Genomic DNA, 25,596 nt, shown 5'->3' with positions numbered 1-25,596 from the left:
AAGAATGAACTAATTTCTAGCTAAACGCCCTCATCACTCGTTTCGGTGAAAGCATTAATGCAACACATTTTTTCCACCGTAATATTGAGCTTATAAAAAAAAACTATTTACGATACTATCGAAGCTGCACCGTTCGCTTTCATCTCACCAGAGGGCTGTGTTGTGTGCTGTGTTTTTCCACCGAATTTCTTCCCCTCCTTCTGGCGAAAGATTGTTCCCAATAACGCCAACACGAAATGTATTCACCATTCAAGCCACCTGGTGATCTCAACCAGTCAACGGCCACCGTCTGGCACGAGAGAGGGGTGAATCGTTCATGAATATGCAACGCCCGTGCAACCGTGCTCACGGACTCTGTTCGGTGAACACTACACTACACTACACCCCGCCAGAAGCTCGGCCGGAGAAGCGTATGCGTCCGGATGTGTCCCACGTCGATATCCTGTAATTTATTCAGTAGATAAACGATCGAACACAGTTTACTGAGCTGACGGTATAATGCACTTGCACGGGGAACTAAACCATGATCATGCACTGGGAATTATTGAACATGGCATGGTGTTGCAACATTGTGCATGCTTGGAACAAATATTTAGTGCAGGTTTGTTTTTATTTCAAAACACTCTGGTGTTATCATAATCAATTATGAAACAGTTCGCAACATGTGAGCTATTTCATCCATCAATTGCGACCTTTCACCTCAATGACAAATATTTAGAATCACCATTTATGATTATATGTTGCGGCTAATGGCTGATGAAATCGATGCGGCTGTTAAGGTGTATAATAATTGGTGACCACCATCCAAATTTTCAACCACTCAGTAGCAACTATGCAATTTATAAACTATAAATACAAAATAAACCTCCGTATCAACTTCATCCGGCCGCAAAATGAACTGCACGATACGCATGGAGCATTTGTGTTGCAAGTGCATGACTGGAATTTTAATGTGCACCGAAATAGCAATGCAATCGATTAGATTTGCCGCATACGCTACAATGCGGGCAATGAAGCGTTGCGGATAGTTTTTGCACAGAAAGTATATACAAACCTTCGTTCATTCTTGTACAATGTTGCACTTGCAAAGTGTATTACATTTATGCGTACGACGATATAAAATATCTTTTTATATAAAATGATCTTTGAATGCGAGAACGCTGAATTTGATCTCGATCTTTTTCTCAACAGTACTTACCCAAAACAGATTAGACCCATTTCGGATGGATGAGTAAAAGGGAACAGTAAAACCATCCAATTTCGTTGCACAGTCAATGTCATTACATTTCTTTTATTTTATATTTTGTTTGTTTTCATCATCAATTTATTAGCACTATTCATTCCGTCCAGCTTCCTTACTTCGTACTAGCAAATAGTAGTAGAATGTATATATACACAGGCGCTTGAAACGACAACTTTTCACACAGCAGATTCGTGGCTTTGCACAACCGCGTGACGGTTTGTGTAATACATTCACGGTAAATATTCTAACAGCTACGCTAAGCACCAGCAAAATGTTTGCATTCCTTCCCGGTTTGAATGCTTTGCTCAATCCGTGGTTGAGAAAAAGCTGAGCTGCATCTTGAGAATGCAAGTGATAACGTTAACGCAAAGCTTAATCACACAATGACACAAACATAATGATGATTGTGAACGTAGAATCAAGTTATTCGAGCCTGTGTTGGATTGAGTTCCCACGCACACAATAGCAAGGCTATTATTTTTTCCTCTTTTTTTAACAAAAAAACTATATTCAAAACTGTTTGAAAGAAAAATATTTAAATACAACGAAAAAATAATAACAAAATACATCGGAAGGAACGATTGGCGGCAGAACGGTACGCTCCATCATCCCTGTCGCAACAAGTCTGTTTCGATGTGTTTCACTAGATATCGGCCATTTCCTAAAGCGACTTACGTTAAATTATCCTAGTCAGGTACTTTCCATACGTAACAGCCAGGTGCGCCCCGATTTTCGTTGGCATACCAACCGTCTCCGCCAGCGAGGCTCACCGGCCGTCCGTCGAGTTACTGCAAGCACAGAGACACAGGGGCTCAGTTCGTGACCGTGCAGTACGTGCGCATCAACCGGCAGCAGCCATTGCCTACCATAAATCAGTCATCTCGGGCCTAGCGATGGAACCGATCGATCATCGCCTGCTGCTGTCCGTTGATGTACTCCTCGGAGGGTATCGACGTTTGCACGATACCGTTCGAATCGCAGGACGTTTTCCACCCATTCGATTGGACCGTCGGTTTATGGTCGGTCCGTTCCGATGGTCGCTGATCGCCGGCCTCGTGGTACGACGCGTGGAAACATTTCCTGTAAAGGGTGAAATGGGCGAACAGTTACGGACGGGTTGGTTAGTTTGCTGTCTCCAAATCAAGGCATCTATGGTAACGGATTTGCATCGTTGCAAAATCGTTGAGCGTATGAGCTGGACAGAGTGTTCAATATACATTTTGTTCAGATGTTTTATGAAATTGAGCTGCATGTATCACACCACACTATCGGCAAGGGTAAAGTAAATCCGGAAACAGGTAATACTTCACCGAGATTTTAAATGATGCATGTTTCCTGCAATAGCTATTGATACGTTTCGACAACTCTAGGTCTCTCACTGTACCGTACATAAGCACGTGGAATGTATCGTTTGAACAGCTCTAAGCTAGATGTGGCTCAGGGGCTGGTGATTTGGAATTATATTTGTATTGATTTTCTGATTGCTGGTTTCGATGGTATGTTTTTAATTATTACTTTTTGGCATACTACATTGAATGTTAGGCTAGCTAAAGTAAGATAGTTTGCTTCATTTTATCTGTACAAGCAACATAGAAGCTCCCAAACAAAGGAGGAAAAATATCTAATAATCTGTGGAATAAACTTGTGAAAGATATATACAACTAATAAGGCATGTTTATTGAATTCCCTTGCTCTCCACGCTAGTAGAAAATAAGTCATCTGTATGCTAAACATGCCAACCAACGGTTTGTGAACGCTTTTCCTTCCTCCTCCAGTCACTTACCTCCACAGCACTATCGCCAGTATGATGAGCAGCAGCCCGAAACACCCGATCACGATACCCGCCAGTATGACAAGCTCCTGATCGACGTACGGATTGTGTCTCAGCGGAGGCGGCTGATACTGTTCGCAATTTGCCCGGAGTGCAATCTGTACCAGGAAAAGAGAACATACCATACCACCACCGAACCACAACGATGGTTCATCGTTAAACAACCATCAGCCAGCAATCGGCGTACACAAAAAAACCTACCTTTATCGGTTCACAATAGGTGCCGAGGACAACCTTTTTCGGATTCACCGTGCTTACGGTCGCCCCACGAACCTTCACCTCGTACGCACTGTTCGTCGTCAGGTTGGGAATAACCATCTGCCAATGAAAGCGCAAAAAAGGGGATTTATTACTCCGAGTCCAACCATCTCGGGCGGGGGAAGAAAAAAGCACGAAGAAAGCAAGGGCACCCGCAAAAGCCAAACAATAACCTACCGACGTCTCGACGATGGACGCATTGGCCGAGATGCGTATCTCGTGCGTATCGTCGTACTCCAGATTGCGGTAGTTGACGATGTAGAAATCGATCGACGAATGGTAGACGCGCGGTATCCGCCAGCTGAAGAAGAGCGTGTCGAGCGAGTGGCAGGTGAGGTTCAGCACCTTCGGTGGGCTCGGCCCACCGACGTCTGTGCGCAGCGACACCTCCGACGGTTCGCCGTCGTACTTTAGCGTGAAAGCTGTCACTATGATCCGGTAATCCGTGAAGGGCTCTGTACCAGGGAGGGCAAAAGATAAATACACTACCGAGCCTGGTGCACCGGTCTCCTTCCCGGGTGACCAATCGCGCGATTACTCACTCAGATTTGTCAGCGTGTAGTAGAAGACCGAGTTTTGGGCCGCATCGTTCTTCAGGATTGGCAGATGGAGCAGCGTTTGATTCTGGTAGACGTAATACACCCGGTACCCGTGGATGACACCGTTCCGTTTTTCCGGCTCGAGCCAGCTGATGCGGATCGTCGTTGACGTGATTTCCAGCACGCTCAGGTTTCTCGGTTTGGTCGGTACTGTTCGCCGCAAACAAAGGACACGGAGCGAAACGATCAAAGGGAGAATTAAATGTTCACCAACTTCTACAGAAACTCCAGCAAGACACTAACAAACGGCGTACTACCAATTAAGAAGTTTTCAGCCGCTTCATTCCACCGTTTGGGGGAACTGTTTTTTTACTTGCTTCGGTTTAACTCATTCTCTAGTCTTTGTTTGGACAATTTTATTTATGGCTGAACATTCCAACTTTGCATTTCGTCACTTGTGCGGGAGTTGGCTGAGCATAACAGTAAAAAACAGCAAACAAACCAGCATTTTTCGATAAAGTTCAATGCAGGTGGGATTTTAGCGCACTCGTTCGCATTTGAAACTCAATACACCGGGCAGAAATGTATTAGAAGGCCCGCATTATCACGCTCAAACCATTTAGGTAAAGTAATTAATAGGTATTTGTTTTTGATTCTTGATAAAACCTGGTTATTTATTACCAGACAAAACATTAAAATTATTTTCTAAGCCGCCTAAAGCTATGCAATTATCAGGACAAATGTAGTGGCAATTATTCTAAGACGCCTAAAGCTATGCAACTCTCATGACAAATGTAGGCATTCCGATAAAACTACTTTTCTTTGAGCAAACGATCAAGCTAATTTGATTGCCATGCCGTCCCCATGTTTTAACATGATTGTGAAAATAAAACATTTCCATTAATACTGATTTATGCTCCCTAAACCTGACCAACAGTAAAGCCAAAGCTTAATTCTTATTTCGCTGTACAATCGTACGCTTAAAACATCCTTCTTACTTTTAGGGAGCAAAAAAAGGTCCGCCATAGATGAAGGATGGCATCGACATACAGGCTCAGCGCCCTCATTTCCACCCTTTTGTATTCCCGGAGCTTGCGGGAAAAGTTCCATCCATTTCCCATTTCCACGCCCTTCCTTCTTCTACTTACCACCTTCGTCGGTCATCACCAGCACGGTCGTCGGTGGGCCTAATCCCTCGGGATTAAACACCTGTATCGACACCAGATACTGCGTGTACGTTTCCAGGTTGTGTATCTCGTGGCTCTGTAATAGGCACCAAAGTGATGGGGAAGAGCGAAAGAGAAAGAAAGAAAGAAAGAGAAAAACAAATGTTTGATTTGAGTGAAATTGAAAACGATCATGGTGGAGGTTGGTAAGAAAGGTAAGAATGTTCAAGCGAATCCGTCGTCCCTGTTTACTTTAACATTGGAGCTTTAAAAAAAAGCCCTTTCAAACAGCAAACAAAATATCATTATCCAAGAGAGAAAAAAAAGACATGCCGCGTTGGATAGAAGGGCAGTATCTCAAGAAGAACGCAGCGAGTGGTTTCAGGCTTCGTTCCTGTGCGTGTTTTTTTTTCTTTTTCGCCCACTACAAGTACCACAGTTTGACATGTTTCGTCGTTTTCGTCGTCTTTATCGCGTTCACCGTACCATTGATAGTAACAACTCAAGGATGAAAAGTGTCGCCGCGTCGGGCCCGATGGAACCGGTAGCCTTTGGACTGCCGAAGCGCAACCGTACCCGCTGAGATAACATGCAAACGGTGGAAAAATGGTGTGGCAAGTTTATGAATAATGTGAAATTATGTAGATTTATCGTACAGCACTCGCACTCTCAGGCCAACCGCTCCGGGACCCATTTATTTCGGACCGTATCCATCGCAACATCGCACAGCATAACGTGTGGGTAAGGGTGGCGGAGCTGAAAAGCTTGCTGCACAGCTCTGAATAAACATGAACGTACCACGGGCACATTATTGTGATTGTGTGTGTGTGTGTATCTGTTTCTTTTTCTTCGCCCTCGCATTCGGTTTCTGTAGCGAAAATTGTAAATCAAGATGAACAGATATTTTATGAAAAATTAAAATTCGTAAGTGAGCGAAAACTGCATAATAATGGCGGGTCCACAGGTTGCGGGCCCGAATCGGAAGCAGAAGCGGCTGTGTACGCGCACGGTACTGAACGTTCGGTACAGGTTTGGTTTCATTTTTGGTTTATGATGCGCATTAATCATAGCAAAACATTTTCACATCGCAACATGTGCATGGAACAAACCAACAAAAACACCGAAATGGTGTCTCGTTAGTGTAACATTTCTGTTTCGTTACTCTAAAATTTTTGTTTTACATTAAAATTGACAGTGACAAGGGATATTTTAAACACAAACAAACATGTTCTTGTGCTTGCAAAGAAAAACTTTGCCTCCGAATCAAAGCACAGTTTCCAATTCGTACGGCCCTTACGTTTGTTTGGGAAAGTTCCAAACAAAAAGCTTCAAATAAAATCAATTTTAATTCCCCTATCCATCAATCTTGGACACGGAACGCATATTTCGAGCGCTTCGCTGAGGATCGGAGAAAACAAAATGTCAGTCCCGTTCGTTTTCATTTTATTTTCCCATTTTCTTCCTCCAAAACTTTCCTACCTTCATCATGCGAGACACCAGCACAATAGGCGTACGTTAAGAAATGGGGCAATGTCACAAGATTTGACACGCGTGTTACATCGACGATATCATGCACACTTCTTTCTTTCTTTCTTTTTTACATTTCGTACAAGATTGTCAGGTCGGAGCGCCATCGGCCAAAAAAACACAACGTGAGAACCTGAGTTTGAAATATAAAGATAAAAATCCGTCGCCAAAAAGTGAAACGAAGACACACGAAATTATCTAGCGACGCGCACGTTAGCAAAATCAATCAATGATACCGTTCGGCACGTGGGTAGTTTGAGTGGAACGGGCGGAATCTTCGAGCCGAATCACTTACCTCGACGGTGCTGTCGCGAATGTAAATCTCCTTCACGTCGTCCGGATGGCGGTCCCGCGTACGGTACGTTATGCGGTAGCCAAGAAACTCGCCCAGAATCGTGTCCGGTGGCGGCGGCTTCCAGGAGATGTACACCGAGGTGGCGGATGTGTTGTGCGCTATCGTCGTTACCGGTTTGCCGGTCGGTGCTGCTCGTCGATGGTGGTGGTGGTGGATCGTTGATTTATTTCATTCATTTTTCGTTGCGTTGATTTCAATCGGTACCGGTGCACGGAGAATGGAAGATAAGTAAAAGATAGGCGTTATACAGGGGGAGCGTATATGTTAAGTATATTGTTTGACTATGGGATGTAACGTATCTGCTGCTGGAGTGGAGTATGAGCATAATGATGATTTATTGAAGAAATGGAAATTTAAATTATTAAATGCGTGTGATATGGTAGCTCCCGCTCTTCGCATGTACGATGTGATAGCAGTGGAAAGAATTTCGCAACGCTGTTCAGCAAGTTTGCAGATTTTTTTGCAATTTTGTACACTTAGTTGATACATTCCATATTACGCCTTTACTTGTAAAACAACTGCACAGGAAGAAACTGAGACTGCACATATGAAGAAAGTATTTGTATTATATTTCTCCATAACAATGCATTCTGTAAGTAAAGTCCATTTTTGCAACAGATCAGTTTTTAGACTTAAAGCAGCGAGCTCAACGGGAGGGAATTCTCCCCAAAGGAGAATTTTGACATTGTAGGGAGAGGGGATTGTAGGGGGTGGAATTTTCGACCAAACTTTCACAAAATTCAATGGCCCATACCTAGAATATTTGTATCATCAAAGGAAGAATCGAAAAAACTATGAACCATCCAATCATCAGCTGTAGCTGAACATTGTAGAATGTTGTTGAAAATATGAAAAACTAAAATTTGCAGTGATTTGTGGGCAGTGAGCAAAGATTATTCGATTCCGATCACCGATTCGTTGAATTATGTTGCGCTAACGGCTTTGCCAATGTAAAACCAACTCAATACAATAGATGAAGCATCTAAAATAACATGAGATGTTCGTGGGAAAAATACAAAAAAAAACCTTATTAACCTTCTAATACCTAAATTTTGGGTAAAAAAAACCTGTCGATCTTGTTCCGTTTCAAACCTTCAACTTTAAACCGCTGAAGGGGTGTGAAGAAGTGTTGCGAAGTGGCATTGGTACTGTCAAATTATTTGACTGCAACAAACTGCAATATTAGCATGGATGAGCCAACCCGATCCAGCAGCGTTACGACAGGCACGTTAGATGGTGTGAGTTAACGCATATATACACGCATGACGCCTGTCTTAACGCATATTATACATAGGGACAGGCACAACGAGCGGCATTCAGTCGCAAGAACTCCAGAAAGGCTGTAATAAATTTTGAACTTTGCTTACAACAAACGTTAAAGATATTACTATTTTCACTCTCCTTTCAAAATTTTGCGACAGGTACATTGGTAGCAACAGGAAATTCACAGAAGGTTTAATATCAAGGTCCATGATGAAACAGGCAATGAACGAGATTGAGAAAATAAAATGCTGCAAGGCAAAATGATGCATGCGAAACAAATGCAGTTTCGACACGTTTAGAAATTGAAAAACCGTATCGACAAAAACTATGAATTTCCCATTCTGGACCGTGCAGAATCCCCTCCCTCCTAAAATTGTGAGGGGGGAATATAATTCTACATACACCCACATGGATGAAGGAAGAGGAATGCTGCAAAAAGTTTAAAAACCACTGACTTAGAGACTTTGCGAATGTTTAACTTTTGCACCTCTAAGTGTGGCTTTAAGTCACAACAAAACGTAAAAGAGTGCCACGGTATTGATAAAAGCTAAAACTTGTACGCGAAATCAACTTACGAGATCAACTCCTGAGATCAATGTCAATGTGAAAACAAACAAACGAGCATTGTGTTCAATCGCGACTGCTTTTGTTGTCTTCTTTCCAATAAGCCTTTTGAACACAATAAACAACTTCATTCTTTACGTTATATTTTGACAAAAATAACACAAACGTTACTAAAACCTGCTTGGAAACATAACTTCCCACTGCTTGGAAAACCCAATTAAAGCACACATTAAAATGGGAGTAACTTTTTCTCTCTGCCATTAAAAACCCCATCCTGCCAACGCATAAACAGAAACCCCTTTTGACGGGTGCACGGCGATAATTGCTGTCTGCGGAACGTCCGTTCCCAAAATCTACCCCTACCATCCCCTACCACACTCGCAGATACCCCAAAACATTCCTTTCCGTGCGAAATGTGTTATATGTGTCGGTGTGTTTACGCTGCTTACCCCCTTTCCGAGACCGACCCCGACTGCTAGCGCTCGCGGGGCTTCGCAAATCAACGAACGTCAAAACAAATACACACCGGGGTTAAACGGTACGCAAATCCCTTCAAACAGTCTTCGGCCCCAGCGCACCCCAAAAAGGATCCCCTTTTTAGCGCGAAAAGAGCGAAGAAATGCTGCACATTGCTGCTGTACCTGGTTCCGATGTTCTGCCGGCGACGGCGACAACAACGACGACGACGACGACGGCGAAAGGCGAATCGTTTTAATTTATGCAAATTTATGCCATAATTGTAATTAAATGGCGCCACACGCGAGCTGTCGGGTGAGGCAAGGGCGGACCGTCGGAAAACACCTCGCCAGGTGTGGGATCGACCCATTTGCCAATCACACTTACCGTTTCCGGAATTGTTATTAACTTTCTTGGGGCGGTAGCAACACGTAAAACACGCGCTCGTAAAAGATTGCTTTAAAAAGCAGTTGGCTCAGCTGCTGCCCGCGCAAAGGTGTACGCGAGGTTTGTGTGCTTTTTTTCGATTTTGTTTTTTTCCGCCCTCATCCTCATGTTTTCCAGCAAGACAGACAGGTTGCCTGCCCGAAGCCCGGGGCCACGATTAGTGGATGAGGGTTTGCGGAAAGAAAATTCTTCGCATTTCTTTACGTCGCCAAAAGAATGTTTCTCGTTTAGCAAATTAGAGCCGAGTGAAGCACATCAAATGCTAATTTCATGCAGCAGAATGTTGCCAAAACAAAGATCGTCAAACGGGAAGACGGTTCGGTTGGGAATGTTTCATTGTGGTTTTCTTTTTTGGTTTGGTTGCGTTGCTTCTTGCCTAGACGGGCGAATTCTGGGCGCCCGCTTAAACGAAATAATGCTCTAAACTTTCCCATTACAGACAACATGACGGTTAACAACAACGGTGAAGCATGTTCCGGGCAATCGTATTTAAGCTGTGCTGTTTCGGAGGAAAAGTCATGTCTTTCCCGGAGCGAGGATTATTTGTGCAGTGTTCGAATGTGTTCGAATGAATCGTTCAATATTGGCATTGTTTCTCGCGAAGTTGTCTTTTCCATCTGATAAAGTGTGCTTTCAGAAACTTTTAATTTCTAGGAAAGTTGTGCACGGTGTTTGTGAACTTGTTCGAACAATGTTATGATATGACTATCATAGATCATAGGATAAAATATTCCTTGAATTTTCAATCTCATTTCCAATTCAATATGATTTTTACTTGAAAGTGCAGTAGGGTAAGTGTGCCAATTGTAGCTATAGCACCAATTATGGCTGTAACGAACAATATTTTCGCTCTAAAACAGTCAATTTGTGTCTAGAACCCAAGGAAAGAGTTTAGATTATAGATTTAGAAGGATTAGCTCCATCAAATGTGCGATTAATTGAGCGTGGCTACAATCACTACAACCAGGGAATTTGCAGTGATAGAAAACGGAGATATGATACTATTAATTTTACTTGTTCAATGGTGTTGTATGTTGTATGTAAAAACGTATTTATTTTAACCTGCAGTGTAATTATCATTACTTGATTTGAAATTAACAAAACGATTTTGAGTGTAAAAATTCTCAAGTTTTGGGTCACAACCACAATTGGTACAGTTATGGCGAATTGCTAGAAACACTATAACCATAATTGTTACCTTTAGATGCAATTTTCAATTGAATTTTTCTAAGGAATTCGATATTCTCTGAGTCAAAATACTCTCGTGTTTTGTACATTTTAGGCTTCTAGAAAACATTTTTTTTAATTTTCATGAATAATTATTTTTACGAGAGTAAAATCAGCATCTTGATGGCATAATATAGCCATAATTGGTATACTTTCCCTACCCTACAAACAAAGAGCGGAATATTTTATCAAGGTGTGCGTAAAAACCTAGAGTTAAGCGGAGAAACGGTGTGAAATACACGGATGCGAGAGCGCGTTTTGGTTTCTACACATTTTGGACACTAACACAGTTAAAAAATGTGTAAATGTGTGCGTTTACTTTCCGCCAGTGCGCTCATGAGCGATCTATAGGTATGTCAAATATGTTTATTTCTGTATGTAAGCAGCGTTAATGTAAGTGCTTTATACGCATTTATGTGACTTTTTTATAAAAAGCAAAAGCCCAGCAAATGGAATCATCTTCTTGGATTTTAGATATAATTGATATATTTAAGAATTTAAGCATGCAAAATTTTATATTTTATTATTTAAAAAAACACCACCATTCATTATCCATTCAATTGACCTTCACCACCTTTAAAGTTGGTTCAATATTTAAAATAAGAAACTATTCTAAGTGATGCTTTAACATTTATGACACTTCTTAGATTGTCCCACTGAATTAAACGAAACCAACGCAAACGCATAATCTCTTCGTCCTCCCCTTGCACTTACCTTCTCGCAGCGTCACGAAGTAGTACGACTCCTTCGAGGGTGTACTGTGACCCAGCTCATTAACGGCAATGATGCGAAAGCTGTACACGGTGAAGGGTAGCAGTTCCGTCACCTGGTACGTGGTTAGATGTGATTTAGTGTAGATCGGTGGCACCTGATTCCAGTCTCCATTTTCACCGACCCTGCCAAAGACAAGCGCACGTTAGTGTGGGCACGCGTGAAGGGTATCTTTCTATTCACCCTAGCTGTACACCCCACAAACGCCCGATAAATGTACCGTCCTTTCGAAAGACAACTTAGTTTGCCTTCAAAAACTCATACTATCACATTGCAAATCGAAAATTCATTCCAGCACGATCCGCTTTGATCTTAGTGCGAACACGGTAAACGAAAAAAAAAAGAGAAGAGAACATCGAATCCTCCCTGCGTCTCCTAAAATTTTGACATTTCATTTGGGACAAGTAACACTACGGGGGCACCCGGTCAGCTTGCAGAACCCTCCTGCATCGGTAAACCAGCAGCGACTCTACCAATATTTACCTTGTTTCGATGATGAAATTCGTAACCGGTGCGTTCCGTGCGTCCTGCGAGTGGGCCCACGATAAATCGACGGAACGTGACGTGAAGCTTACCACCAGCGGTCGCCCAGGTGGATCCGGCACGTCTGCGAGCGGGCGAGAAAAACAAGGGAACGTTGTAAAAAGGGGAGAGGTAAAAATATGGTATCCAATTTACCAATCTGCTATGTGTAGAAAGAAAGAGAGCAAAAACACAAAAATAAAGGAAAAAAAAACAGAATGAGAGATGAAACTCTTACCCTGCACTAGCAGATCCGCTATCGCTTCCGGACTGTGCCGGTCGTTGAACAGACAGGTGTACTCGGCCGTATCGGCCGAGCTGGTTGGACTGATGTGCAAGCTAAAGTTGCCCGGCAGCAGTGTGATCTGTGCAGCGACAGTTAGAATTTAATGATAGTATCGTCGAAATTGCAAAATTTAATTTCTAGTTGGAGTGACTTTGTGCACCGAGTTCGTGTGGGGCACCGAGTTTGTAGCACAGGTACGTGCAGCTACCGGGACGATCCAGCTTTGAACGTACCGCAACAGTGTGCATGTTAGTTTGTATATGATGAATAAATATAACACAAAATGTTGCACAAAGGCAAACATAGAATTTGCTCATTAAGTTGATTAAATGCAAACAGTACGGATCAAGACACGACTCTAACTGGACCATAGGAAGTAATTTGAATGACATGTAGGTTCATTCGAGTTTTTTTTCAACAACTCTAAGCAAACAACCACTTCCATATTGGTTCGCAGTGATTAGATTTGCGTAGCAACGCACTTCACTTCGCTGGTGGTTAAACTCCAACGCAACAAACGAAGCGTAGAGCGCTAGCACCGTAGTATTTGTTTGATTGTAGTTTAACAGTTTCCATAGTGCTGTTTGATGGGTAAAGCCAACAAAAAATCGCTCTACCCTTCCCACATCCATCAACACACGCACAGAAACCAGTTAAATCAAGCAGATTGGAAAGCTTACCCTCGGGTTGTTTACCAGCGGCGACCCATTAACGTACTCAGCTACGGTTTGTGTGGTTTTCCAAATGAGCGTATCGATTAGCGAGTGCTCGTTCACTCCAGGACAGCTGATGGTAACGTTCCGGCCGGCCACGGCTACGTATTTAACGACCGGGATGTTTTCAATATCTGTATGGTTTTCGGAAAAGGGGAAGAGAAATATTAAAAAAGAGAGTCAAAAAGGGCAATGGCAAAGGGTTAGGTTAGAAAACACAAACATCGTATTAAACAGCCCAATCGTTGTGCGAGAGGGAGAGTTCCATTTTAATGCTCTAACAACAGTGCTCATCACCATCACGCAATGCATCGTTACAATTTTTGCTTTGTTCCTAGACGCTAGACGCTAGAGACTAGTTGTAAATGCAGCTAGAAAATTAAAAATTATGAATATGCTAATAATAATTCAAATGTCTCATAAATTAAAACCGGTCACAAAAACACACACACACACACACGGGGCGTGTTGGAAAATTAATTAAAAATTATACGATTCGATGGCAAAATAAAATAAAGTGTACGAAAGCGAAACACACGGCGGGTGGCGGGTTGCGCGCGTTAAAACGGCCAGCGGCCACCGTACGAACAACAAGCCCATAACTTTTTATTGCCCCTGCCCTTGGCATTAGCGTATGGAATCGTTCCGGCTAGGGCTAGGGCTACCGCGACACCCGGCCACACCGGCTACACGCTACAATGGAAGGTGAGGTTTTGCTCCATTATGCGACCGACAAAATGGCACCATTTGCCCGACATAAATCAACGTCAAGCCCGTACCGAACACGGGTGCCGGGGACTCGGGGACACGGCTGACGACGACCAGTGTCGCATGTGGCTGCCACGAGCTAGCAAGTGTCGTGCCATCCAAAAAATACAGCCCAGCCGGCCGTACTATTGCCGGAAATCACGATTCAACGTCGCGCGCGCGCGCGCCTGGTCTAAAACATGGGATGGCCAATTTCTCTGCGAAAAGGGTTTCGTTCGTTCCCTACTTCACTGCGCCGGAATGATGCGGGACAGGGTGAACGAGGGTCGGACGAGTCGCAAGGGAGTGGGAGGGGCGGGAGTGAACCGCCTGTCCGAAGCAACGGCTACATAAATAAAACAAAAACACATGTACGCTGGAAAAGCGATCGCCAAACCCAAACTCGGAAAGGAAAAAGCGAGTTCTCCACCATAGGGAATCGAATGAGAAAAAAAAGAAAACACACACACACACGCACACACACACACACACAAGGGACAGCTGAAAGTGCACTGGGGCTGTTGAAAATGCAAACGGCAAATTTGTATATTTGGTTCAGCCCAGACCCAGGTCGGGGTTAAGGACATGAAAGTAAAAGGCCCCACATGGAAAGATAAAAGACTTTCGACTTCAAAGGTGAAGCACTGATTTTTCCACCCGACGGTTCAGTGCTTTGGTGTGCTTTTGTGTGTGTGTGTGCAGTTTTTGTTTTTAATACGAACAGTTGCAAAGGTGGGGCGGGTTTATTGTGAATGTATTTGTTTTATTGGAATTGTTTCACGTGCTTTATCAATATTAACAAAAATTACTCTCACAACTCAAAGGTACTACAATGTTATAATTTCGTACTAAATCCGTCCAGTTGTATGACCTTACATATGGATCATATTTTTGCAATTTTCAAAAACCAGTTCCTCCATAATCAAGACATATTGTTGAATATCTACGCCTGCAACCTAAGCTAAAAATACATAATTTTTTTTTCTTCTTTGGCTCAACAATCGATGTCGGTCAAGGCCTGCCTGTACCCACTTGTGGGCTTGGCTTTCAGTGACTAATTGATTCCCCCCCATAGCAGGATAGTCAGTCCTACGTATGGCGGCGCGGTCTATTTGGGGATTGAACCCATGACGGGCATGTTTTTAAGTCGTACGAGTTGACGACTGTACTACGAGACCGGCTAAGTAGTATACATAATTCCAGCAGTAATTGATTCGTCCTACACAAATATTCGTCTGCTCAATGGATGATCATGAAGTCTCCCACTACCCAAGATAAGTCTTCTTTGCCTCAACACTTTCAGATAAATACCCAGTACGGAACAGACAGTTTCGAAAAGTATTCACTTCAGTGCAGCTTACAAACCTAACCTACCTTATCCGTGCAACTAGACATCCCACCAAATAGCGTCGCACCGTGAACCGTGCTGCCAAATTCAATGACATTCGATACTATTTACCATTTATAATAATTTCACGCGAATAATTTACCGCGAATAATTTCACGTCATGTGTCATCGCACCATACACGATGACAGCTGGGTACATACATTTAGGCGCGAAATGTTTCTGTCATGTTGATTTTGACTATTTTTTCACGCTAGTGAAATTGTCTCCATATGTCCAGTTGCACGGTAACGGTGTTGGAAGGCCGCCCTGGCTAGCGCGTGTTCGATCACGTCACATTACTAGCCAGATATAGGTACGCTGGGCGGTCCCGTGGTACAGTCGTCAACTCCTACGACTTCATCATATGTCCGTCATGGTTACAAACATAGAATGGACCATCCCCCCGTGTAGCAAGGACTGCATGGTACTGAATAAAGTCTCGCAAGGCCGGCATGTTTGCGTAGGACGTTAACGCCAAATAGAAGATGTTTTTAAAACATTCAGGTTGCGGTGAATGTTAAACACTGTAGTCGTGAATGCACAAATAGTATGCAAGTATTAAGAACAATCGAAAACGTACACAACAATCGAATGAATAGTTTGCGAGAAACGCTTCAAATAGCGTATAGTATTGAATGAATTTGAAAATACACGTATTCAAATACCATCGTTTAATTTAATTAGGATGTTCTATTTATATTGCATTTCGTAGTAATGTTGTAATTTCCAAATCTAAACCACATCCAATATCTACCCTCATTTTATCAACTCATCCCTAAATTACACAACATACGTAGCTTAATTTTAATCAGAAGCAAAAGTGCTGTTTTACCACACCGTTCCGTATCAATCTCGCTCCAATTTAGCGGCTCCCATTCCATGCCAAGTGCATGAAACGTAAATAAATTTAGCTTAACGAATCGACACAGAAACGGCATTTCGATACGCCATTCCCACTCGTCTGCCCGGCATCCTAACGCCACCGTCACCGTGCCACCGACCGTGCCCGACCGTAGACAAAAGCCTCAATGGCTCGATTTCAATGCCGTTGCGCATTCCCATGAACCTGTGACCGTAGCCGGCTGCAGCACAAAATTTGAATTGCTAATAGTTTTGCGAGAAAAGTTCTTCTCGTTTTCAACACCATTCTTTCTGGCCCCGAACAGCGTGCATAAAAGGCCGGATCCGGGCCAGCGTAAAAAAGAAGCCTGCAATATCATGCTGACAGTGGCGGAAAAACAATGAGCATGTTCCGGGGTGGGACAAGTTCCCCTTTGTTAAGGAGGTCGGTCCGCTAGCTATCCTTTTTCTTTACCTTTTTTTTGTTTTCTTCGGTCTCACGGTTTCGATTCTCCGTTGCGCTAGATTTGAGTTCTTTCTTATTCGGTGATTTCTTCAAAATTTGATGATGTGCGAGAAACAACCGAAGCGAATCTGAATCAACCCGGGTAGGGCGGTCCGATCTAAACAAAAACTCCGATCCGATAAAACTTTCAGCCGATACATGGCACACTCGGAGCCGGATTGAAATGCCGGAACCATTGGAGAGAAGAAAAAAAAAAAACAAAAGATTCCACAGTCGTTGGAATAACGGGTGGAAAATGTCTACCAAATTCTATCACACGCCCTCTTACATAACACCACTCAAACCAAATCCTATCCCTTGAAGCCAAACGCAAGCGGCCGGATCAAAGGGAAATGGCATCGGCGGCTGCTGCTGGGGGTAAAAAATAAGAAATAAAAGAAACACACTACAAACCGGGTGACCAGCAGCGCCAGCCTGCACCGGTGATTGTTTGTGGTTGAATCAGCTCTTTTCACATCCGTGCTGGTTGGCGCGCCACCGGAAAGAAGCAATTTATTTCTCTTAGCTCATAATCTCTTCAATAAAATGGGTGAAAGTGGAGCGCACCGCTTTGTTTTATCGTCCAATGTCCAATAGCCCATCGCTGCGGCAAAGGTTATCAGGGGAGAGGTATCAGCACCAATCCGTACAGGATATACACCCGTGCGCTTGCTCCGCTCCCCACGATCAAAGCAATCATTGCCAATCGAAGCTGGGCATCCAATTTCTCATTCCTGCTGCTGCTACTTCTGCTGCTGGCTTTACGAAGATAAATGCTTCCTATGATAGCGTTTTTGGAGCCAAACACATGACCTAAAATAAAATAATACAACCAACAGATTTCGGTCTATCAGTGCCAAAAACAAGGGGGGAACAATAAGCGACGGAGCCGAATGTCGTGGGACAGCATAAAAGGACGCAAAAGGACAAGGATCATCTATTCTGGGAAAAGAAAAACACCTTATTTTCAAGCCCTTTCCTTCATTCCATCGATATATTTAATCAAATGATCGCCCGAGTCTATCGTTTTTCTTCTGTCAAAGTAAATATAAAAATATCACAGAACGAGGAAAAGAAAAATAGCAAACAGATATAAAAATAATACAGCTGTACTAAAGCTAATAACACTGAACTTCAATATCCTCCTCATCCTCAATTATTTGAACCACTGTACCCTGTGTGTCAAATGAGTTTAAATGATGGTTTTACAGAGAGGTTTTGGTAGCAAATTGTATGTGTTTAATTACGCTTGCAATTTATAGTTTAGGATCGATGTTAGTTCGTGTAGATCACGCATAGCAAACATTGCATCACAAAATACACAAAATAGCATCAAAAGGAATTATTTCAGTAAATCCTGTGTAAAGCAATCGACCTTCCAAGCCCATCTAATGGCATGGATTAAATAATGGTAAAAACACCTTATTGTAATTTAATTTGTTTCTACATTAATGTTGAAACTTGCATTTATATGTCTTTAAACATGTATACGTTCTTCGAATAAAATCAACATAACATACAATAGACTGTAACAGCACACTTATACACGTCGGTCCATCACGAATTTGCTAAGTAAACGAATTTTTTTTAGCTTGTTGCAAATTCATTGACTGTTCTTAAGTACGTCTCATTTAGCTACGTGGTACTAATGCTCTTAGTAACCCGGTATAAATGTCTGGAAATCCGGTTTAGATCAGCATGACCATGTAGGTTGTTGCGCCAAAATGGATGCAATAGAAGAAGCTACATTGGATTTCCGTTTCTATTTTGTCAACATATATAAATCAATTATGAAAACACATCACATTTCAACTTTTTTGGTATCTCTATAATAATATTAGAAATGTAGGGCTTTTGAGGTTTGCTCTTGAAATCCTTTATCAAAATGTTAAACCATTTTCTTGACTTGACGGTTCATAAAAACAATGCAAATTACACGCTGCTACATTCAGTTCCATCTGTCCATTTCCTTTTTGTTCTTGCACCCGACCATCGATTCTACAGGGACTTGTCGCACGGTATAATGTGCCTGTGTCATCCAAAACCCATCCCATCGATCCAAAGCAATAACATAATACAGCAAGATTTCAAAATGTATTCATATCCAACATTCCTCTGTGCCTTTTCTTCTCACCGAGCAACAGTAACCGCATTTCTCTCCAGGACACACCTAGAACCCACCCTGCCTCTTCCCACATTTGTGTGTAACGAGTCAATTCAGCACGGGACTAGAAAGGTATTCTCGCGATCGGTGGCATTCGTCTACTAATGATCAGAATATCCGTTCCATATAATCCATCTGATGTTCGCTGTACAAAACGGCTACACACCATTACAATACGCGTGACGGGCAAAAGAAAGAGTATTACGATAACGATCTATCCGTTTCCGTTTCACACGCCGGCTCCGTCTGCCCCGTCCCGCCCAATGTCACAGCGCGCTCAACGCTCCGGGGCGGCAGGGTGTATTCAATCGGACCACGACACTTTTCCTTCGAGCGCTTTTATGTGCGACCTGGTCGTAAATCGATAATACTTCACGTTTTCTTCCGCCTTGGCACTGTGCCAGCGCACAATGGTGCGAGCTTTCAGATGCGATGTGATGGTGCAGCTGGTAGAACTTTTCACCCACTCTGCTTTGCTCTGCCCCCCCCCCTCGGGCAAACACATGACATGATGGACGGGCGGTGCCGTTTTGGCCGGTTCTGTTGTGCGAGGGATTATATTATATTCTTTTTGTTGCTGTTTGTTTGTAGCGCAGAGCGGGTGTGCTTTAACATGGCCTTGGAACGCCAGGGACATGCAATTCTAGAGCCCCCGGGGAGGATCATTCCGTTTCGTGGAAACGAATTTAAGCTTCTCGCTACACAATCAACCATTATTGTAACCATGCACAGGAACAACACACGTTCGTGGGGGTAGATTTCAGATGAAACTTTTCTATAAAGCGCTTAACCGTTTACTACGTTACGTTAGCTATACGAGGTAGTTTATGTTTTCGTGGAAATGTAGCTAAAATTTCCTTGTATTCAAAGGCAGACCGACAGGTTTTTTTGTTTTTTTTTTTTAATCTTTTCGAGTGATAATGTTGAAATTGGAGATATCGAACAGTAGCTTGTTCTAAGCTCTTGATAACAAAAGGGCTTCCATGCATGAGCAGAACAGTCATGTAGTGAGCTCGTCGATGGCACAATGTTTTTTCGAACCAGTACCCCGTAGTACCGGACCCAGTACCAGAAAAAGAGTTCTGTGACATTCCAACCAATAAAAAAGCTCTACCCAAGAGCATTTTATAAAGCTCCGAAAGTTATTCTACAGTTTTGGTAATATTCATCGTATAGCTACGGTTGTAATCACACTGCAATTTCCTTTGATCATACGAAAATTGCTTCACTTCATGTACAGTCTTGAACTCACATGACGCACTCAGAAACAAACGAACTGTCAAACTAATTTCCATCCTTGCTACCCACAGCTATGTAAAAAAAAGGTCACTACCAGTGCAAAACAATTCGATGCAACCATTAGGGCACAAAGAAGAGCCAACCCAGCGGCGAATACTATCCTGAAACTTTTCTTATCGGTGTAGCACACCGTAGGCAACCGGCTGTCGTGTACTTGCCAAGCGCTGAGTTACAAAAGGGATTTCAACCCCCGCTCGAAACTACCTCTGCGACCTTGCAAGACCCCGTGCCAACCCGGCCCAAACGAACTGATTTTCACATTGGATTAGGTTTGCTTTTACTAACACTTTACTGCCTACAGCATGGCCACATCCGCTGGGAGCTCTTTCATCGATTTAACTCAGATTGTGCAGCTTTAAAGTTTACTGTTTGCTTTGAAAAGGGTTATCAACCCCCACCTCCCATACCCCAACCCTCTCCATCGGGGTGTGGGTTGCTAGAAAAGGTCATGGAAACTTACTACTAATGGTAATCAAAAGGAAGCCGGGTCGGATAAACTGGTTGTCTGCGAAAAGCTTCGAGTGTCACACGGTATTCATCTTAGTTTAGTTACCCTGAGCTGTAGTCTTTGTGCTGTTTGAAAAGATTACAAATATTCCACGAGCTGGAAACTTCCTGAGAAGTGGAAAGGGAATACAAAGAAAAGGCTGCCAAAAGTAATGGGACAAAGATTTTTTTAACAGAATATAAACTGTACCCCTGCTTAAAAGGGGTAGCCTTTGCTTTTGAGCATGAACCCCTCGCTGTCGAACCCATTGCCGGGTTGAAACAGCATTACTAGACTTAATTGTTCCAAGTAAACGGGTAAAGACACGATTGAAATGGAAACCGAACCTTTGTCGACCTTATAGGAAACATTGACACCGCGATTCTTCTGACTATTCCGTTAATAGTGCCCTTGACGATTCTAGCCAGTTTTTTTATATGAAGTTTGACAGCGTCATTTCAGCCTGCATCATGTAAACACTCCATGCAAAACCATTCAAAAAACTAGCCTGCGATTTTCATCCTAGATTATTCTTGCCTTAAAACTAGAATTAGATTCGAGTACTTGCTCGAAAAAGTGGCAAAACAAGGTGGTGTTTTCATTTATTCCAAGGTGCATTAAACATATCAGGTTGTGGAATCTAGAATCAAAGTGTATGTAGAACAGATGGTCTCATTTGCCTGTTTTTATAACCAAATTTGAACCTCATTTTTTGACAAGACGGATGAAAACTTTTGCTCAAACTGGCTTTCTGGCAGCTTGATAAATACACAAAACACTCTTGAAAACTTTATTCAGCCTTCTAAGTACATACACCTTGGAATATGCTCACCTGTATATTATACCCGCTTTGATAGCTGCTCGAAAACTGCTATACTATGCAAGCAGCTGAAATTAAATGAAATTTAACTGAAATTTCAGCCTACTATCTAAACACGGAAAGGGGCCCAATGTTGTAAAATAATGATCATAAAGACTATCCCAAACTCAAATACGCATCGTGTTTATCAATGTAGCGTTAATCGATATGATACACTTTTGTCAGCGTTTGTATTGAATTTAGAATATTATTCTGAATATGAATATGCGTTTAAATCAGCGTTTGTATTGAATTTAGAATATTATTCTGATTATGAATATGGTGGTATCGATGTTGCTGTGATGCTGATGACAATAATAATTGATTCTATGTCCATCCCATGCAGGCCCTAAGCCTATATATTGAATGCATCTGCACAGACCAATGAAGTTTTCAGTTTAAAATTCAAAAAGTAAGAATAAAAATGGTATGATTAAATAAGAAAGGTTTTACCGTAACCATTTCCATTATCTTTGCCGATGCTATGATAATCCACAGAAAGTATAAACTATCTTCAAACAAAGCACAGCACCGGATCACGATTCTGCATTGGTGGAGTAGTACATCGAGCTTTAAATTTTAAATTAACATCTCCTTGGTACATACGCAACGAACAACCACAACAACAAAAAGTTCCTACCCAGCAAAGCACACACGGAACGGTACAAACGGAATAGTGAAGCAGAAATCCTAATGCGACACCCGCACTCCTTCCCGCGGTAAAAACCACTTTTGTTCTTTCGCCCACACTCACCGAATATCCGCGTTGCGCTGCCGTAGAACGAAGCAAAAATTAATCCATAGACAATAAATCCCAGGTTGGTATTAACGAGATTAGTCATCGTGCAGTCTCCGCTTTACGGGCTCGTTAGCACACGCCGGGCTCTGCTTTTTTTCTGTTTTGTTGTCGAAGGGATGGGAAAGGACGTTTCGCTCACGCAGTGGGTGCTGTTGCGGGTGTGCCGACGTTCGTTACCGGCGCCAGATCCAACGCGAGCGGGTTTGGCGCGTACGCGATTTAATCCTCCAACGGACGGGGGGCTAGCGATTCACAATAATCACACGCACACATATACACATGCGTGTGCATAGACACTTTTCCCTCACTTGAGCAAGCTTTTCACTCCCCTATACACATACACACTACCCATTCACATACACAGCTGGCACGCAAGCACGCACGCACGCATATAGAGAGGTATCACGTTCGCACGGTCGTAAAAGTAGCACACACGGGTACGCTGCGTGGTGTAGATCGCTGTGTTGGTGTGCCAGTCGTCGCTCATCGGTGCGGGCGCGTTTCGCACATGCTTTCATGCGGCCACGGCGCACAGATTCGTTTCAATTTCGATTCGAATTTATTTCACTTCCATGTTGTTTATTTGTTTGCTCTTCCGAACTGTCGCGGTTGTCGAGCGTTGTTTTCGCTGCTACGCCTGCTGCCAGCAACAACAACACCCATCACCATACTGCTGCCATAAACCGAGAGAAGTGTTGATTTAATGTGCGAAGGATGGCCATCCTGGGGGAAGGATGAGGGGGAGAGGGCGTTGAAGAGAATGGGTGTTAGTGTGGGGAAGGGTAAAGCATAACCGACGTTGTTATTCGGCGGCTCCCCGGACCTGCTGGCAAACGCCGTTTGTACCACTTGCGTTCGCGTCCGATGCGTTTGACAGGCGAAAACAAGTTGCTGTCAGTTGTGGTGTTGTTTCTTTACTGGGTCGCGCTGCCTGTTTGGGAAGCCTTTTTCAACACCACCGTGCCTTATAGGCAAGGCGTTTGCTTACAACGGCACACGCTGAGACAGAAATAGGCTTGATTTATTGTGATGATTCGATCAACGCACTCGTCCAAGGTTGAAACACAATCTATTTGAAGAATAAACATGCGGTAGCACGTGACGGGCAGGCGTATTAGTGACTAAAACCAACTCACTCTAGAACGTTTATGGAAGGGGTTTATCGAAGGGTGATACCGCAAACATATGAAATTAAATAGCACACACGGTGAACTGAAGCTATGTAGGTAGGGAAGGACCGCTTCTCCCTCGAACAGGGAATTATAAATTATTTTTAAAAGCTAACAAATGAAGAATCATCAATTTTTAGTTATTTGAAAAAAATATTCTGACTTCCTTGTCTACAACACAAGGTTGCTCTTAAGGCACAATTATAGGAGTACTTTAAATTACAGATATGCCCCGATATACGCTATTAATGCGGACCGGAGGCAATAGCGTGTCTCGAAAATTAGCGTAACTCGAATTTAGAGTTTTATAGTCTAATTAATGCTTATTTTGATTAAAAGAATGATGAATGCTAATTTCAACTAAATGTTACGGTTTTCAACCTTTTAAAATGGGTTTTTTTTAGTTCGACCACAAGGGGAATTTATTTTGCATATGACATTTGATGCAACAAATCAGTACAATATGCTCAAAGAACTGTCAAATTTAAAAAAAAAATCGCGTAATCGGGGAAAACCTGTACTGATAAACGAATAGCATTAATAATTCGAGAAGTTTGTTAAAATGGTTGTAAACATAATCTATATATGTAAGAGTTTTGGTGTACAAACATGAATGTCTAGCTATGAATGATAGATCGTAAATATATTCACATACTAACATTATATTTTATGATGCAAATTTAATAAGCATTTGATTTGATTTGAGAAGAGGAGAACTTGCACACATGGTACAACAAATATTAAATTTTAAACTAAGCATTCTGATAAATAAAAATTTCTGCTCCAACGCTAACATATAAAACAACGGTTGATGGTAGTGCAAAGCTTGTCTGTATCGTTCATAAAACTATCGAGCAAACTCATCCAACTCCTGTATTTTTTTTTTCATTTAATTTCTAGAACATTATCATCCATCATCATCCGCATAGAAAATGAAGCATACTGTTACACAGCGGACATTTCTAGATCAATTGCACTCTTCTCAAATACACTTCCGGCGCAACCATTCGTGAAATGCACTCGGCGATCGATTGCATCCATTAACAAACTTTGTTTGCACACTCACCGCCTACTCGATTTCGGTTTCACATTCATGCACTTGCTCTTTGTTCTTCTATCTCCATCGCTCATAAATTTCTCTCTCTCTCTTCATCTCTCTCTTTCTGTGCCAATAATCCTAGCACTAAACTGAAACGATTTTGAAATTCCAACAGGCACTGCGGCGATGAATTATATTTGTTTTACGTTGCATGTAAAGCTCTCATCCACCGTCCAGCTGCCGCACCTCGGTTCGCTTGTGCAAATACTCGTAGCTAAACTGAGCTGCATTTTAGTAACACAAATGCATTTCCTGCGGATGATAATTTCGACGGCGACGGTAAGGGTAGCCAGCGGCCCTAAGCTACTAAGTCGAATGTGCTTCAAACGGGTCGAGTGGACAACGCACTGAATCGTTCACAACGTGAACCAGCTAAGCAAAAAAACATAATCATCACTCTTTCCCGCGCACGCTGTTGTTCGTTGTTTTTGATGTTGCGGGGTTTAATTTTTAATCCACCGTAATTGCTTTATTTTCACTCGAGCGGCCTGCAACTTCCGCAAGAAGGTTCACGGGGCGACACGATGACGGTGGTGTTATTTCGTGCTTTGCTAGCGCGTAGATGCTTTTCTTATTTTCTATCCAGCGTGTTCTGTATGTATTTTGTCGCCCCCCCTCCCCTTTTTCACTCACCATGTGCTATCGTACTTGTGTGGGAAGGCAACAAAAAATAAACACACACACACACATTCGCTTCACAAACACTCCCGCACGGCCGTAATCGAGTAGAGCACTACGTTGCCCTCGGCAGTCGAGTTGATGGCCCAGCGAAATTTAACTCCTTCGAGAAGGTGGCTCTTTGTTTTCACTTCCACCCACCATGCTCAATACACACACACACACGCATGCATCTACACTCACCCACCACTCAACGATACACAGCCATGGAAGGGGGGCGGGGAGGGCTTATGTGTGTGAGCATACACAGACACACTCACTCACGGAACCGATATGCCACCTTCACTCGTTCCCACGTGAACGCCGAACGCTTTGCCGATTATTCGGTATGCACGACCGGTGCCCTCGCGCAAATGCAACTGTTCCTCACCATCAGGTGCGCGCTCGTACAAGG

The 25,596-nt window shown here is 42.8% G+C and overlaps 1 protein-coding gene across 18 annotated transcripts; it reads right to left on the bottom strand.

Annotated features, from left to right (window-relative positions):
* Positions 1–1,258: 1,258 nt before the first annotated feature.
* LOC120895466 (protein sidekick-2-like) lies at positions 1,259–25,596 on the bottom strand. Of its 18 annotated transcripts, XM_040298885.1 has the most exons (14): positions 25,386–25,596; positions 22,212–23,325; positions 13,136–13,302; positions 12,408–12,534; positions 12,131–12,254; positions 11,591–11,772; positions 6,860–7,047; positions 5,020–5,134; positions 3,875–4,081; positions 3,510–3,787; positions 3,276–3,392; positions 3,027–3,172; positions 2,110–2,323; positions 1,259–2,031 (listed from the first exon to the last, which is right to left on the bottom strand). In XM_040298885.1, exons 2-13 carry the CDS (start codon positions 22,297–22,299, stop codon positions 2,131–2,133), a joined length of 1,932 nt encoding a protein of 643 aa, XP_040154819.1. In that variant the 5' UTR covers positions 22,300–23,325; positions 25,386–25,596; the 3' UTR covers positions 1,259–2,031; positions 2,110–2,130. The 18 variants fall into 18 exon arrangements, with proteins under 18 accessions (XP_040154819.1, XP_040154808.1, XP_040154811.1 ...); XM_040298874.1 differs by having other exon boundaries at positions 1,259–2,323; XM_040298877.1 differs by having other exon boundaries at positions 1,259–2,323; positions 22,212–22,979.

The sequence above is a fragment of the Anopheles arabiensis genome, chromosome 2, assembly GCF_016920715.1.
Source record: "Anopheles arabiensis isolate DONGOLA chromosome 2, AaraD3, whole genome shotgun sequence".
NCBI classification, from domain to species: Eukaryota; Metazoa; Arthropoda; class Insecta; order Diptera; family Culicidae; genus Anopheles; species Anopheles arabiensis.
The sequence above is the reverse complement of the archived record's forward strand: the minus strand, read 5'-3'. Positions and strand labels throughout refer to the sequence as shown.